A 14,242-nucleotide genomic window follows, 5' to 3' on the forward strand; every position below is an offset into this window, starting at 1 on the left:
TATACGACACATACCCGGAACGCAAAACGCCGCTGCAGACGCCCTATCTCGCATCGAAGCCATCGCATGTCCATCTCCTATCGACTACGAACAACTAGCAAGAGCGCAAGAGCGAGATAGCGACACCATCCGATCACTCGCACAGCAAGACAACCTATCGATGAAACAAGTCACAATTCCCGGAACTACAGTCAAACTCTACTGCGAAACATCGACGCCGCACTTACGACCTTACGTACCCGAAGAGCATCGCCGTGCCGCTTTCAACGCAGTACACAACATAAGTCATCCTGGAATTAGAACGTCACGCAAACTCGTCGCTCAACGCTACTTTTGGCCCGGACTAAATGCCGATGTAGGCAAATGGGCAAAAGTCTGCGTTCACTGCCAACGTGCGAAAATCCAGCGACACACTGCAAGCCCTATTTCAAGTTTCCCGCCAACTACAAGGTTCGAGCATATACACGTCGACCTTGTAGGACCGCTACCTACTGCCGCCAGCGGACACAGATACCTACTCACTATGATTGACCGCGCAACCAGATGGCCCGAAGCGATACCTTTATGCGAGATCACCGCCGAAGACGTCGCTAAAGCTCTATACGAAGGCTGGATCTCCCGCTTCGGCTGCCCCGCTACCATCACGACCGACCAAGGACGGCAATTCGAGAGTCGAGTATTTGCGTCACTCACCCGCTTACTCGGCATCGAAAGAACCCGAACTACGCCGTACCATGCCCAAGCGAACGGTATGATTGAAAGGTTCCACAGAAGTCTCAAGGCCGCACTCAAGGCCAGGCTACAGAACGACAAGTCATGGATCGACACAATACCTAGCGTTCTACTTGGACTACGAGCCGCACTACGTACAGACATTTTTTTTTTTTTTTTTTTTGGTTATTTGATGGAATTTAGAGAGGTCCTCTATCATATCCATGGCTTGACGCCGGGAGGGACATCCCGGGGGAAAGAATAGATGCCTGCGTCCTGAAGGGACACAGGTCTTTACCTCCTATGAGGATGTTAATTGTTATTGTTAGTCTGTTAGTCTGTTTTCTTTTGTTTAGAGATGTAAATTGGTTGTCTGTTTGTCTGTCTGGTAGGAGAGAGCGATTAGAATTATTTGTTAGTAGTTAACATTTCTAGTATGATGTTGTGAACAGCTTCGTGGATTGATGTGTGATCGGCGTTTTTAGGTATTAGCCAGAGCGGCGGCCGCCGCAGCCAGGTCGCGGGCAGTGACTACACCTGTGAGCAATCTGAAAGATGGAATTGCACCCACTCTCGGATTAGTTTTCAGTTTTTGTGAGATGAAGTTTAGGTTTTGTAATACTACGGTCATGTCTGTGTCAGTGACGTTTGTCAAGTCTATTTTGAAGAGGGCATGCGGTGGGTAAGTCTCTTTGGGGGGGGGGGTCAGTTTTCTGTCTTATTGTGATGTCATCGTCAGGGTCAGTCAGTACGTGTCTAGGTCTCCGTTTCCCTCTTTTGGGGTTCTGTTTGGGAATGTAGTCGACTGTGATGTTAACAAGAGGGTTTGGGTGGTGAGGAGCGCGGTCAAAATATCTTCGTGAGGCCATTTGGAAAAAGTTGTTAATCGATTGAAGACCTAGGTCTCGGTGGAGGTCAATGTTCCTCACGAACCATGGGGCATCGACCGCCCTCCTCAGGAATCTGTTTTGTAGTATTTGAAAGGAGTTTAACTTGTTTTTAGATGAATGTGAGAAAACTACGCTTGCATATGATAGGACAGGGCGCACACAGGTTTTGAAGAGGGTGATCTTGCCCCTGATCGACATTTTGCTTTTATTGTCTAATAGTGAGTGTAACCTGCCCATTATGAAGGCCGCTCTGTCCCTCACTATTTTTATGTGACGATGAAAGTTTAAGCGGCTATCCAGCGTTACACCTAAGTATTTTGCATATTCACTCCAGTCTATGTTTTTATTGAATAGCTTGATTCTAGAATACTTGTTTTGAACTTGCTGGATGCCACCCCCTTTCCTCGTGAACAGGATGGCGACGCTCTTGTCCGGGTTAACCTCGATACGCCATCGATTAAACCAGTCTCCTAGCGCGTCAGCAGCGCGTTGTAGGAGTGAGACAAGCAACTCAGGGGAGCGTGAAGAGGCATAGAACGCTGTGTCGTCAGCAAATAGGGCGTAATGGACTCCAGGGATTTTTGGCATGTCATTGACATACAGGGAGAACAGCGTGGGGGCCAGAACTGATCCCTGCGGCACTCCCGCTCTTACGGGGTGAAGGGACGAGAGAGACCCCTCCACTCTGTAGCCAAAGCTTCTGTCAGATAGAAAGTTGTTGATTATGTATATGAGTCGAACTGGCACGCCTATGCTGTTTAGCTTGCTGAGCAAGCCAGCGTGCCAGACCTTATCAAAAGCTTTGGCCACATCCAGGAACACTGCTCCCGTTGGGATGGGTCTCCTTCGCTCCGTCAACCCGATAAGGATGTGCTCAGTTATTCTGTGGATTTGATGAATGCAGGAGTGCTCCGCTCTAAAGCCGAACTGCTCCCCCTGTATGACGTCTTCTGAGTTGATGAATTCCTGGAGTCTGTTGAGGACACAGCGTTCATAGATTTTGCCCATTATGTTTAGCAAGCTGATCGGTCTATAGCTGCTGGGCAGGTTACTTGGTTTTCCTTGCTTTGGAATACCTATAACTGTCGCCACCTTCCACATGCCAGGAAAATGAGATGTCTCTAATGCTGCATTGTAGATGTTTAGCATGGTTTCTATTAAGGTGTCCGGTAGCAATCTGTAAAACCTGTTGGGGATTCCATCAGGCCCTGGTGCCTTTTTAGGTTTCAGCCTTCGAATTATTGATTTTAGTTCAGTTAGAGTGATGATTCTGAGTGGGGGGCCCCGTGGTTCACCACTCAATAGCTCCTCTATCTCCTCCTCCACAAGGGGGATGTGGTCGGGGTCCTCAGGTTCTCTTCCAGGAGTGCATTGGTGTTCAAGGCTCGTGGCCAGGCACTCGGCCTTTTCGAGGTCAGTGAAGGCAGGTGAGGGGGAGTCAGGTCGGACAAGTGGAGGCATTGACACAATTGTGTCTGCTTTTAGAGATCTGGCCAGGCGCCAATAAGCTTGGTGTCCTGGCCTGATCTCCTCCAGCAGGCTATTCCACTTGTCCTCCCTGTAGGTCTTCAGTTTTTCCCTGATTTGCCTTTGAAGCCTGTTCACTCTGTTCTTATTTTCACGTGAGGGAAAGCGATCGTATTCCTTGATGGCTGAATTTTTTAAGTTAATTTGGTTCTTAATGTCTTGAGGGAGCTGCCAACGTTTATAGTCATCGACTGGGACCTCCTTTGAGCTATTGTTTATGATCTCTTGGATGGCTTTTGTTAATTCTGTTATTGTTTTGTCAATCGCTTCTTTTGTTGGTGTAGGTGAGACTGCTATCTTTAGGAGAGGACAATCGTCCTTCGCCAGCTCCTCCCCCACGTTTACCCAGTTAACCACTTTCTTCGTGGCATCTGGATCCGTCGGAGGTGGGCCAAGTCGAAGGACGACTGGCCTGTGGTCTGAGTCCAGTAGATGTGCCACCTCCACCGAGCGCATCCTGAGGGATACGCCCTTTAGAAGTGCCACATCCAGGACATCGGGGAGGTACTCGTCCTGTACAGGATAGTGGGTAGGTTCTAATGGTGAGATTATATCGATAGGTGGAGTAGAATTTTGTAGATATCGGTGTAACAGCCTGCCGTTTCCATTATTCAGTCTGCAATTCCACTGGACGTGCTTGGCATTGAGGTCGCCGGCCACTATGACCGACTCGTCCATGCCAAACACGGCCTCTAGGTCCTGCAGACTGAGGATTTTGGAGCCAGGCTGGTACGCCGAAACTATCGTAATTGGGGTATGGCCTGTGAGGGCTATTTTGCAAGCCGAGACTTCCATATTTAAAAGAGGGGGGGAAGCGACCGTAGAGCAATGTAATTCTTTTTTATAGTATATTAGAGTACCGCCCTTTAGGTTGCCTAAGCGGTCGTTCCTGACTATCTTGTAATTTGCTATTCTGGGGTTCCTGTGACTAGGCTTGAGAAAAGTTTCCTGTACAAGCAGAATGTCTATTTTGAGTTCTCTCATGGCCTCAGCTAGCTCCTCTTTTTTCCCTTGGATTCCATTTATATTGAAAAAACCAATATTTAGTGACTTGGGTTTCACTCGACTAGTGGGCGTATAATCCATTATTATTGGAACATAGGTTTTTAATATTTGACAGTAGTTTAGCGTGCTGAGCCATTGCTAGTAATTGTTGAGCAGTAGAGCTAGCGTTTCTTATTTTTGAGGCTAGAAGGCAGACTTCTTCGATATCGAGGGTGTTGGCGATGTCCATCACTAGTTGGAGGTCTGCCTCCGGGTTCCCACTAGGCTGAGGGATGTGCGAGGGGTGCGATTTGTGTGAGGGATGTTGGGTTGACCTACTACTTCTGGGTTTGAAGGAGTTCTGGTTTTGCTCGCTCTGCCGTGGAGGAGGGGGCAGAGGTTCTTTTTGTCTATGATGTTGCGTAGGTAAGTGATGTTGAGGAGGTTTGAGTGATTGAGTGGGAGGTTGATGGTGGGGGTGGGGAGGGGGCTGCGAGTTCCTTACCCAAGGGTTTCCTTGTTGGGAGGCCCTTGCTGTTGGTTTAGTTAGTTGGGATTGGATCAGTGGTTGGGCCTGAGTGAGAGGGGGGTTTTGGTGTCTTTGTAAAGCTGGAAACGGGTTTCTCATTCCGTCTCCTTCGTTCGCAGATTGAGAGAGGTCAAAAACTGGTTGGGTAGCTGGTGGTGTTGGGATTTGGTTTTGGCGGGGATTTGGTTTGGTATTACCTCTCCTGCGGCGAGGGTTTAAGTTTTTGAGAGGGGGGGCTGCCGGGCAAATCGACGCGTTCGCCGAGTGATCACCGCCGCATAAGACACAGATAGTTACGAAGTTGCCAGTGGTGGGATCTTTTTGTCTGTCACAATTGGAGGTGAGGTGGTTTCCCGGACATTTGACGCATCTGGGAGTCCTTTTACAGTACTTGGCTGTGTGCCCATACCTTTGGCACCTTTGGCATTGGGCCACTCGCCTGCTTTTATGAGGGGGTTCTATTTTCAGGCCACTAAGGCCGCAGACATGCTGAATGTCGAAGACCTTTTTACCCTTTAGTGTTCTATCTAGAACTACAAGGACAGCGTTAAAGGGTTCGCGCTTGTCCTTGGGGCCTTTGGTCATACGGGTCACCTCTAGGATTGGTAGGTTTTGGCTGAGTAGGTCTTCTTTTATATCTGCGGGGTCAATGGCCACTGGGAGGCCAAGGATAACCACCCTTAGCTTTTTTTGTTTCCCCGTGGGGTAGGTATTGTACCCGGTTTGAAGTAGCTTCGTCCAGCCCCTGAACTGGTCAGGGGTCTGGGTTTCAAGGTATAGGACTGATTCATTGGTATATTTACATATACCCGGGTGCGCTCGAAGGAATCCAAGATTCCTTCTGGCTGCTTCCTTAGAAACGGCTGGCCATCTATTAGGATCTTCAATGACTATGAAGGGGGGGGGCCTGGTCTTCCTTTTTGGTTTGCCCTCCGTGTCCGTCTCCTCCTCGTCTGAATAGTCTTCGATGTCATCATCATCATCGTCGTAGACCAGTTCCATCACCTGGGAGTCTGGATTTTGAGTTGGGGTTGGGGTGGGGGTGGGGGTGGGGGTGGGCTTTACAGGAGAATGGTTTGAAAGGGGTCTAGACGTTTCGCATTGCGGAAGGTGTGCAAAGCTGTTTTGTGAAATTGGTATCGTATAATGGGGTTTGTATGAGGGGGGGGGGAGTCGTGGTGGGCGAAGACTTCTTCCTCCTATTTTTTTTGGGTTTTACATGCTCATAATCGTCCTCAGATTGTAGTGAGGTATATTCTCTATCCGAGTTGCTGTCTGTATTGCTTAGCTGGTCTTTGGCAATTTTTTCATTTGAACGGCTGTTGAATTTTGCGTTAGTTATGATTTTGTAGATTTCCTCGGTTTGGGGGGAACGCGATCTCGATCGGGGGGTGTGCCCTTCGTCGTGGGGGGGGGAATTCACTCTGTAAGGGTGTAGTCTAGAGGACGCGCTACCGCGGCTCGGCGTGAGTGAGTGCGAGCGTGCGCGGTGGCCGCCGCGGGAACGCGCCTCAATGTCGCGTCGTCTGTATTCCGGGTTTGGTTTGTTTACTGTCGTAATTTGAGAGTTTGTAATTTGAGTGGGTGCAATCCTACCTTTATTTTTATTGACTGGTGTGACGTCACTGGCGCTGTCCTCTGGTTCCAGGGCCTGCTGCCCATGCAGGGGCATTGAGGGCTGATGGGGGGCCGCCGCTGGGGCTCCGGTGTGATGAGCGGCGTTGGTTTCAGCCGCTAGGTTTGCCTTGTATTCGAGCCATTGCTCGTGTAGATGTGGACAGTAAAACTCCACGAAGCCGTCCATAACTTCTGTTTTAGTTGCCATCTCGCTTACTCGCTCTCCCCCAGTACCCTGTACCGGGGGGGATGGGGTGATGGGGGGGAAAGGGGGACGCACTGAATTTTCTATGATTTTAATTAATAAGCACTTGTTTTGGTAGCACTCAGCACTGCAATCGGCTCTAATTTTGAGTCACTGTCTCGTTTATAGTACCTACTGCCGCCAGCGGACACAGATACCTACTCACTATGATTGACCGCGCAACCAGATGGCCCGAAGCGATACCTTTATGCGAGATCACCGCCGAAGACGTCGCTAAAGCTCTATACGAAGGCTGGATCTCCCGCTTTGGCTGCCCCGCTACCATCACGACCGACCAAGGACGGCAATTCGAGAGTCGAGTATTTGCGTCACTCACCCGCTTACTCGGCATCGAAAGAACCCGAACTACGCCGTACCATGCCCAAGCGAACGGTATGATTGAAAGGTTCCACAGAAGTCTCAAGGCCGCACTCAAGGCCAGGCTACAGAACGACAAGTCATGGATCGACACAATACCTAGCGTTCTACTTGGACTACGAGCCGCACTACGCACAGACACCGGTGTAAGCCCAGCCCTACTCACTTACGGCTGCAGTGTACGACTACCCGGCGAACTGTTACTACCTACGCGCGATGACGTCACCATGGACTCCGACTTCGTGGAAAAACTACGAGCGACCATACACAGCCTAACACCGACAGCAATGATCCCGCATGGCAACAAGAAACCTATCTTCGTGCATCGTGACCTTCAAACCTGCGAACAAGTATTCGTACGAGTTGACGCCGTAAAGAAGCCGCTACAAGCACCTTACGACGGACCCTACCGAGTACTAAAACGCAACGACAAAATATTCACTCTGCAGCTACCTAATCGCCAGATGAATATTTCGATCGACCGCTTAAAACCCGCATTCATCATCGCAGACACCGAGCAAGAAACACCTACGAGTACAACGGACATACCTACAACCTTAACGACCGCAACAAATATACCTACAGCTACGAGTTCAACGAAAACGCCTAACATACCTACAACGACGAGTACAACGATCGCAACGAAAATGCCTACAGCTACAACATCGAACAAAACTTCGCAACCGACTGTACCACCGAGTTTACCGACATCACAACAAAACAACAACAACCAACAACAGAAAAAAGGCATCCTGAAACGAAGAGATGAACCAGACGCAACCACGACCACGCAAGTACCTACAAGCACGAGCACAACACGCCGAGGCCGCACTATTCGCCTGCCGGTACGCTTCGCTTGAGGGGGAACCCTGTGGGAACACTCGATTGACATCATGTGTTTTAACAGAAACAGAATTGTTCTGATAAGAACAGTTGCGATCGACTGACACTCTGCGATTAAACAGAGAAACAGGACGTGCCCTGACAAGGGCAGTTTTATGTTGCTCTGAGAAGAACATTTTACGTCGCCCTGATAAGGGCAGTTTGCGTGCTCTGAGAAGAGCAGTTTTATATTGTCCCGAGAAGGACAGTTTAATATCCGGAGCCTGCAGCACCCTCGTCGATCTCGTCGTGTCTTCCAATCAGCGAGCGCGTAGCAGCGAAGCGAGGCACGGCGATCCGACGACGCGATGTTTACTCCACGGCGGCCGGCGAGCGAAAGGGCTGGCGCCGGCGGCCAACTCAGTTTTATTCCAGCGCGGCACGCGCCGCGCCTGCGCAGTGGCACGCGCGCGCTCTCGCTCTGGCACGCGCCCGCGCACCGTATATCTCCATCTCACTCTATTGTAAATACGTCTCTTTCTTGCTTTTCTCAAATTGTGTATAAATACCGTGAGTTTTGTAAATAAATTATCATTCTTGTACATACCAACAAGTTTTTCACTTCTACTACTACAAACCTTCTGATACACCAATAGCCATAGCTTGCTATAACTTCTTTAGCGGCGCTGAGCACTTTTTGAGGTGGGGAAAAAATGATAAACTCGATTCAGCGTAACGCGTGACGCGTAACGTAACGCTGACGTCATGTGTCACGGACAATGTTATTCGCCAAAGAACTTTAGTCATAACGTCTCATAATCAGGTCAATTATTTAAAACTGGACTTTTATATTAATCAATAAAGCTCAATGTACTAATCTTGTACGGGCTGAAATACGAGGATCTCACAGTAACATTCTAACTTTATATCACTCAAATATAATTCAATAAAGCTACATCTTGATGAAATCGCTAATAAAAGTGAACTCTAGTACTGGTGAATAAAACTCAAAATATCATGACCAAATATATTTAGATGCGAGGTCTGCAAGGTAACTTTACAATTTCTATTCGAATTTTAAACAATTAACGCTACAAATTTAAGCTCACTGACCAGCAATTTCGGAACTAAAGTTTTTCAATAGAAAGGAGGATGGGTCAATTATACATAGATAGTGATGCAGACATTTTGGACTAGTCATTGAGTTTTCACTTCTGTCGGCACTCCCGGAGTGCAACCCGTTGTTTTTTTTTAAACTATTTTATTTGCTGTAGGTACAGTTAAATTACAAGTTTTTGGAACGATAATCGGTTTTATTAGTTTAATTTTCTTTCATAATAAGTTTCGGGTTATAAAATTATAATATTTAAAAAATATTTTGAGTAAGTAAATATTAATAATTTCGTTGAAAAAATGTGACTTCACAGGGGGAGGGGGTTGTCAAACAAATGTGACCAAGTGTGACAAGGAGGGCCCCAAAAAACCCTGCAATTCGTGTGACGTAATTAATGGATGACCCCTTCAGGCAAGACTCGAACTTGACGAGCGATTGGGCTAGTGCATAGTGTTCTAAAATGTCGCAAGTTCGAGTGTTGCCGGAAATTAGGAGAAACAGACAGACAGACTGACACACGAGTGATCTTCTAAGGATTTCATTTTTGGCTATTGGGGACGGATCCCTAAAATAAAATGGTTCCGACGCACTGAGATGGAGCTTTGCTAATTTTCGCGTAGCTAAAGTTGGTCAAGCAGATCTTGTCAGTAGAAAAAGGCGGCAAATTTGAAAAATGTAGGCGCGAAGGGATATCGTCTCACAGAAAATTTGAATTTCGTGCCTTTTTCTACTGACAAGATTTGCTTGACCGTCTATATTTATCATTATCACCTAGAATAACAGTGGAAACTGGTTTTGGTAACTTTTGTATGTCTCTAACTACGCTACTACTATTTCACTCTGTTGTATAGATAAATCACAAACATCTGTAGAGCCCTTTAGTAAAAGTCATTGTCTATGGTCGCCACAACACACAATGAGTTTCCAGAACTTGCCGCTTCATGGCTGTGTCGCTGCAGTCGGTAAATGAACGTTTGATGTGGTGTTTGTCAAGATTGTGCTTTAGTGTGTTTACAGTGAATTATTCCACAATAGTATAATCCTAATTGAGGTTAAAGCTTTTAAGGAGTAGATGAAGGTAATTTTTATTCAATTAAGCGTAAATTGTTCCCTCAACGAGTTGTTAACTTCGGTCGCGAATTCGCGCTTGGATTGGACGTCGTCTGCGTCGACCCATCTCTTTATGTCAGCTGTGTACCAAGATGATACGCATTTACGCGGTTTTACATCTATTAATGAATTAAATCATAACTATTTCTCCAAAGTAGACACCGTGTCGTAATCAGATGCTAAATGTAACGCTTACTACTATACTATTCTTTAGGCTTTCCTACCCAACGGCGGAGGTTATGGAACGGTTCTATTGCCCTTATTTCGCAAATGAAGACAATCGTTTATCAAACAAAGTGTTTTTAGCACCCCTAATGACCGGTGCTAATAAGGTACTATTATCATAACTATACGAACTGTATTATCTTGTTGAAATGTATTATGTATATGTACCAAACAAACTTATCAATGTTTACGGAGATTAGTGTCGAATACAGATTAATTTAATGTATTTCTTAACTGGTATAGTTAATTATGTAGTCATATAATAATAGTTTTGTAATTGAATGTAGTAATTTTTTTTCCGTAATAATTACCATCAGTACTGGTAACACCGTTGTTTGTGAGGTTGTTGTCTTTCAAAAAATAACATAAAAATATTGGTATATTTATTTTACTGGATAAGTTTTCATGTTAGACATGGTTGAGAATTGTAGGGACGGTCTACATTCCTAAAATAACACCCATAAAAGTCATCAACTATCATTTATCTAAAAACTACAGCTCGGTAATAACACTACCACTAGTGTCATTACAGCAGTCAAACTCATCATTATGCGGAGATTGATATCACATATGTGAGTTATAATAAAATACATTTACATTTTTGTCACAATACTTATAGTTTGTTTTATCAGACCATCTCATTTGCCATATTGGCTCAAATCAAGTGATCAAAAAAGGAAATATACCTAAACCATTTGCAACATTATAGAACAAAACGGTCCACTTTGTTAGTTATCATTTATAGATTTGTAATTGCATCTTTATGCTTACACCATCTTATTGAGCGTGGACTTGGGCGCTTCTTTCCTTCATATTTTGTAACATATTGTAATGCAAATTTCGAAACCCATGGTAAATGTATGAACATGATGAAGTTTCATCAGTGATTTTTGTAACAATTTCTCACAGATAAACACATTACTCAAGTAATTATAAATATGTGCAAGAATAATATACTAAAATGTATATTACAACTGTTATATTGATATGTTTCATTAATCAAATAAAAGTTTAGAAATTAATTTCTTATGCAAGTGTAGTTGCATTTTGGGTTTAACTTTATTACCAACCAATTTATTAAAGTGACCAACAGAATAATAAAACCAATCTAGCTGCTTGTCTTGTAAGAAAAATGATGTTGACCTCTACTATCAAAATATGTCTTTTTAAATGTAAATTTGGCACATTGTAAAAGCATCAATTAGTTGGGGCCTTATTATAATTTTATATGCAAGATTCTGTGATGTAGGTACATCTTCTGGGTCAGTAATTTTAAATAAACCCATTCACTTTGATGTGTCTTCCTTCCATGTAATATTTTTGTCACCAGTTGTTAGAAGCAGATAGATAGTCAAACATTTCAGATACACTAAGGTTTACTTTTGATGATGTAGCAAGATAAAGTTTGCTTTCCCATTCTAGATTTGATTAAATTACTGTAGAACCCAATTAGTACAATCATGATTGATACGATTTCCCATGTAATACACTATTTTATACTCCTGCAACTTTTTTTATACAATTATTCATGTTTCGATTTCTCACTAAGGTTGGTATTCCACCTATCCAATTTCTTTGTCCAATGTCAGTGCGTCTCAATCTCTCATTAAAGCAAAATGTGAGATGCAATACACATTGGACAGGTGGAATACCACCCTTAGACGTGTTTCGTGTTCCCCATATAATCTTATAGAGGGTTTACTATATATATTTGTAAGTGATTAAAAAATTTTGAACTTATAATTGGACATTGTTTCCAGGTGACGGTATGTCTCGCAACAAAGACAAGCATGAGGGCGCAAGCGGGCGCACTTATCATATCATGTCGGAGGCGGAGCGAGCATCAGGCCGGCGCGGAGGTTGGACCTCGCTTGAGGTATGTTTTCATCTTTTTATTTTCTTAAAGCAGTGTTTTTCAACCTGCGGGTCTCGACCCCCTTGGCCAGTGCTTTTGGACGTCTTAAAAAGAGAGCATAAAATATTTTTGTAATGCTCAGAGTTCCTAGTACAGTCAACGGTAAAAATATGGGTGTAGACAACTTACTCAAAAATATGTCCCATAGTTCTTAATTCACTGACATAAGAGTTATGGGACATATTTTTGAAATGATTTGTACACCCATATTTTTACCCTTGACAGTACATAGTTTCACAGCCCACTTCATATTCGCTCGCTACCCATATACCCATAGTTTGTGAAATGCTGTCATAGGTGGTCCAAACGCGTCTACTAGCCGTAAAGCAATACATAAGCGAAATTTATTTTACGTACCTACTAAGGGGACCGAGTCATACTCATGAAAAAGGTTGAAAAACACTGTCTTAAAGGGTTCAGGTCCAAAAGTTTAATGAGAAGTGAAGTTAAATTTACGTTACTCTGTTATTGTTTCTAACAAGGAGATTCTATATTAACCTGCTTCTCGCGGACGCGATACGCGGGGATCAATGAAGATGACAATCATAATGAAATTCTAAATTTATAACCACCTTGATTTGTTAGCTGGTGAAATAACAACCATTATAAATTTGCAGGTAACAGGAGGTGTCCGCGCCCTGGCGCCCCAGCTATTCCAACTGTCGCACCTGACCGCGCTGTACCTGAACGACAACTCGCTGCAGCGGATCCCGCCCGACATCAACATGCTATCCAACCTGCACACGTTGGATGTGTCCAACAACAAGCTGAGGACGCTGCCCGCGGAGCTCGGCGATCTCATACAGCTAAGGTGAAACAGGAATTTAGTAACTAGTGTTCAGAGAGACCCTTACCATTGTCACAGAATAAGTAATAGTACTACCGTACAGAAAGCACACTTCCTACAAAACTGAAGTTTGACTGCGATTCAGGGTCGAATCGTGTTATCCCTTTCTAACTTATGGCACTATTCCTTTCGGCTATTTAGGGTTGTCAAAATTCATTCAATTGAAAGAGTTAATGAATTGCCTAATAATTGAAGTAAGCAATGCGCGAATTGAATGATTGCTATTAGCATTATCCAGGCGCTATACCTACTTTAGATGCTGTCACTAATTCCACGCAGACGAAGTCGCGGGCAAAAGCTAGTGTTACAATAAAGTTCAGCTAATCATCTAGATAGCCTCTTTGGCGCCTAAGGGGCGTTTACAGGCACAAGCCTCCTCGTTTTAGCGATTTCCCGGTTGCATCATAAGAGGAAGGAAGGACTCTTTTGGCAACCTATTCCCATGAATTGGCACAGGTCTGTGACAAATCTGTGCGGAAAGAGAAGAATCGTAGAATGTATGGGGCCCAATACATTCCATGACTCTTCTGTTTCCGCACAGACTACCCAGGGGGAATCTAGCCCTTGTTGAAATTAATTGGTAAGCGATTGGTAAAGTATTAAATGATATTTTGTATGCAAGTTCCAAGTACTTCATAGCCTGGGTTCAAACTCGCGACCTTACGTGCTACAAGCTTCGTAGACAGCGTCATTAGGTCATTACCAATCAGATTAAAGTGGCCGATATATATGATACTGATAAATGATAACGAACAGGTGTAGTTGCGGAAAATACTTGTATTATTGTTTATCTTATACCTTTAAACGAGCAATTCTTGTATGTACTTATAAATAATTATTTATACATATATGTATGTATATATTTCGGGGATCTCGGAAACGACTCTAACGATTTCGATAAAATTTGTTATATTGGGATGTTGGGGCCGATAAATCGATCCAGTTAGGTCTTATCTCTAGGAAAACGCGCATTTTTAGTTTTTATATGTTTCCGCGCAAAATTTTAATGTTTTCTCGGTCTCCCAGATATTAGCTTATAAATTAAGTTGATTTACATATTTTACTTCCTTCATTGACGGAGGTCAATGGCATTTGTTTTATTCAAGTTTTGTTGTTAAAAAGGTTTATTATATACCTATGTACCTAAATGTGCAAACATACTTAAATGTTTTCTTTCAAAAATAACAAATAGAATAGATTAAAAAACGGACCATATCAGATTTACTCTTTCGTTTTATGGCAATATACAAAAAAATTGTCATCGATTCATAACACTGAATAAATTCTCATAGACCAAAACCATGCGTTTGTTGAGGACAGGCCCGTGAA

General features: G+C 44.1%; 1 protein-coding gene across 2 annotated transcripts in view; it reads left to right on the top strand.

The window, feature by feature from the left end:
* The first annotated feature begins 9,729 nt into the window (after positions 1-9,729).
* The window catches only part of LOC134803332 (CCR4-NOT transcription complex subunit 6), a 205,930-nt gene continuing 201,417 nt past the window's right edge, over positions 9,730-14,242 (top strand). The window contains exons 1-3 of one of the 2 annotated variants that reach the window (XM_063776129.1): positions 9,730-9,894; positions 11,912-12,027; positions 12,684-12,877. In XM_063776129.1, coding sequence (XP_063632199.1) covers positions 11,920-12,027; positions 12,684-12,877 — 302 coding nt within the window. In that variant the 5' untranslated portion in view covers positions 9,730-9,894; positions 11,912-11,919. The remainder of the gene's footprint in view (positions 9,895-11,911; positions 12,028-12,683; positions 12,878-14,242) is intronic. The other variant, XM_063776138.1, reaches the window with a different exon arrangement.

The sequence above is a fragment of the Cydia splendana genome, chromosome 2 (assembly GCF_910591565.1).
Source record: "Cydia splendana chromosome 2, ilCydSple1.2, whole genome shotgun sequence".
NCBI lineage: Eukaryota > Metazoa > Arthropoda > Insecta > Lepidoptera > Tortricidae > Cydia > Cydia splendana.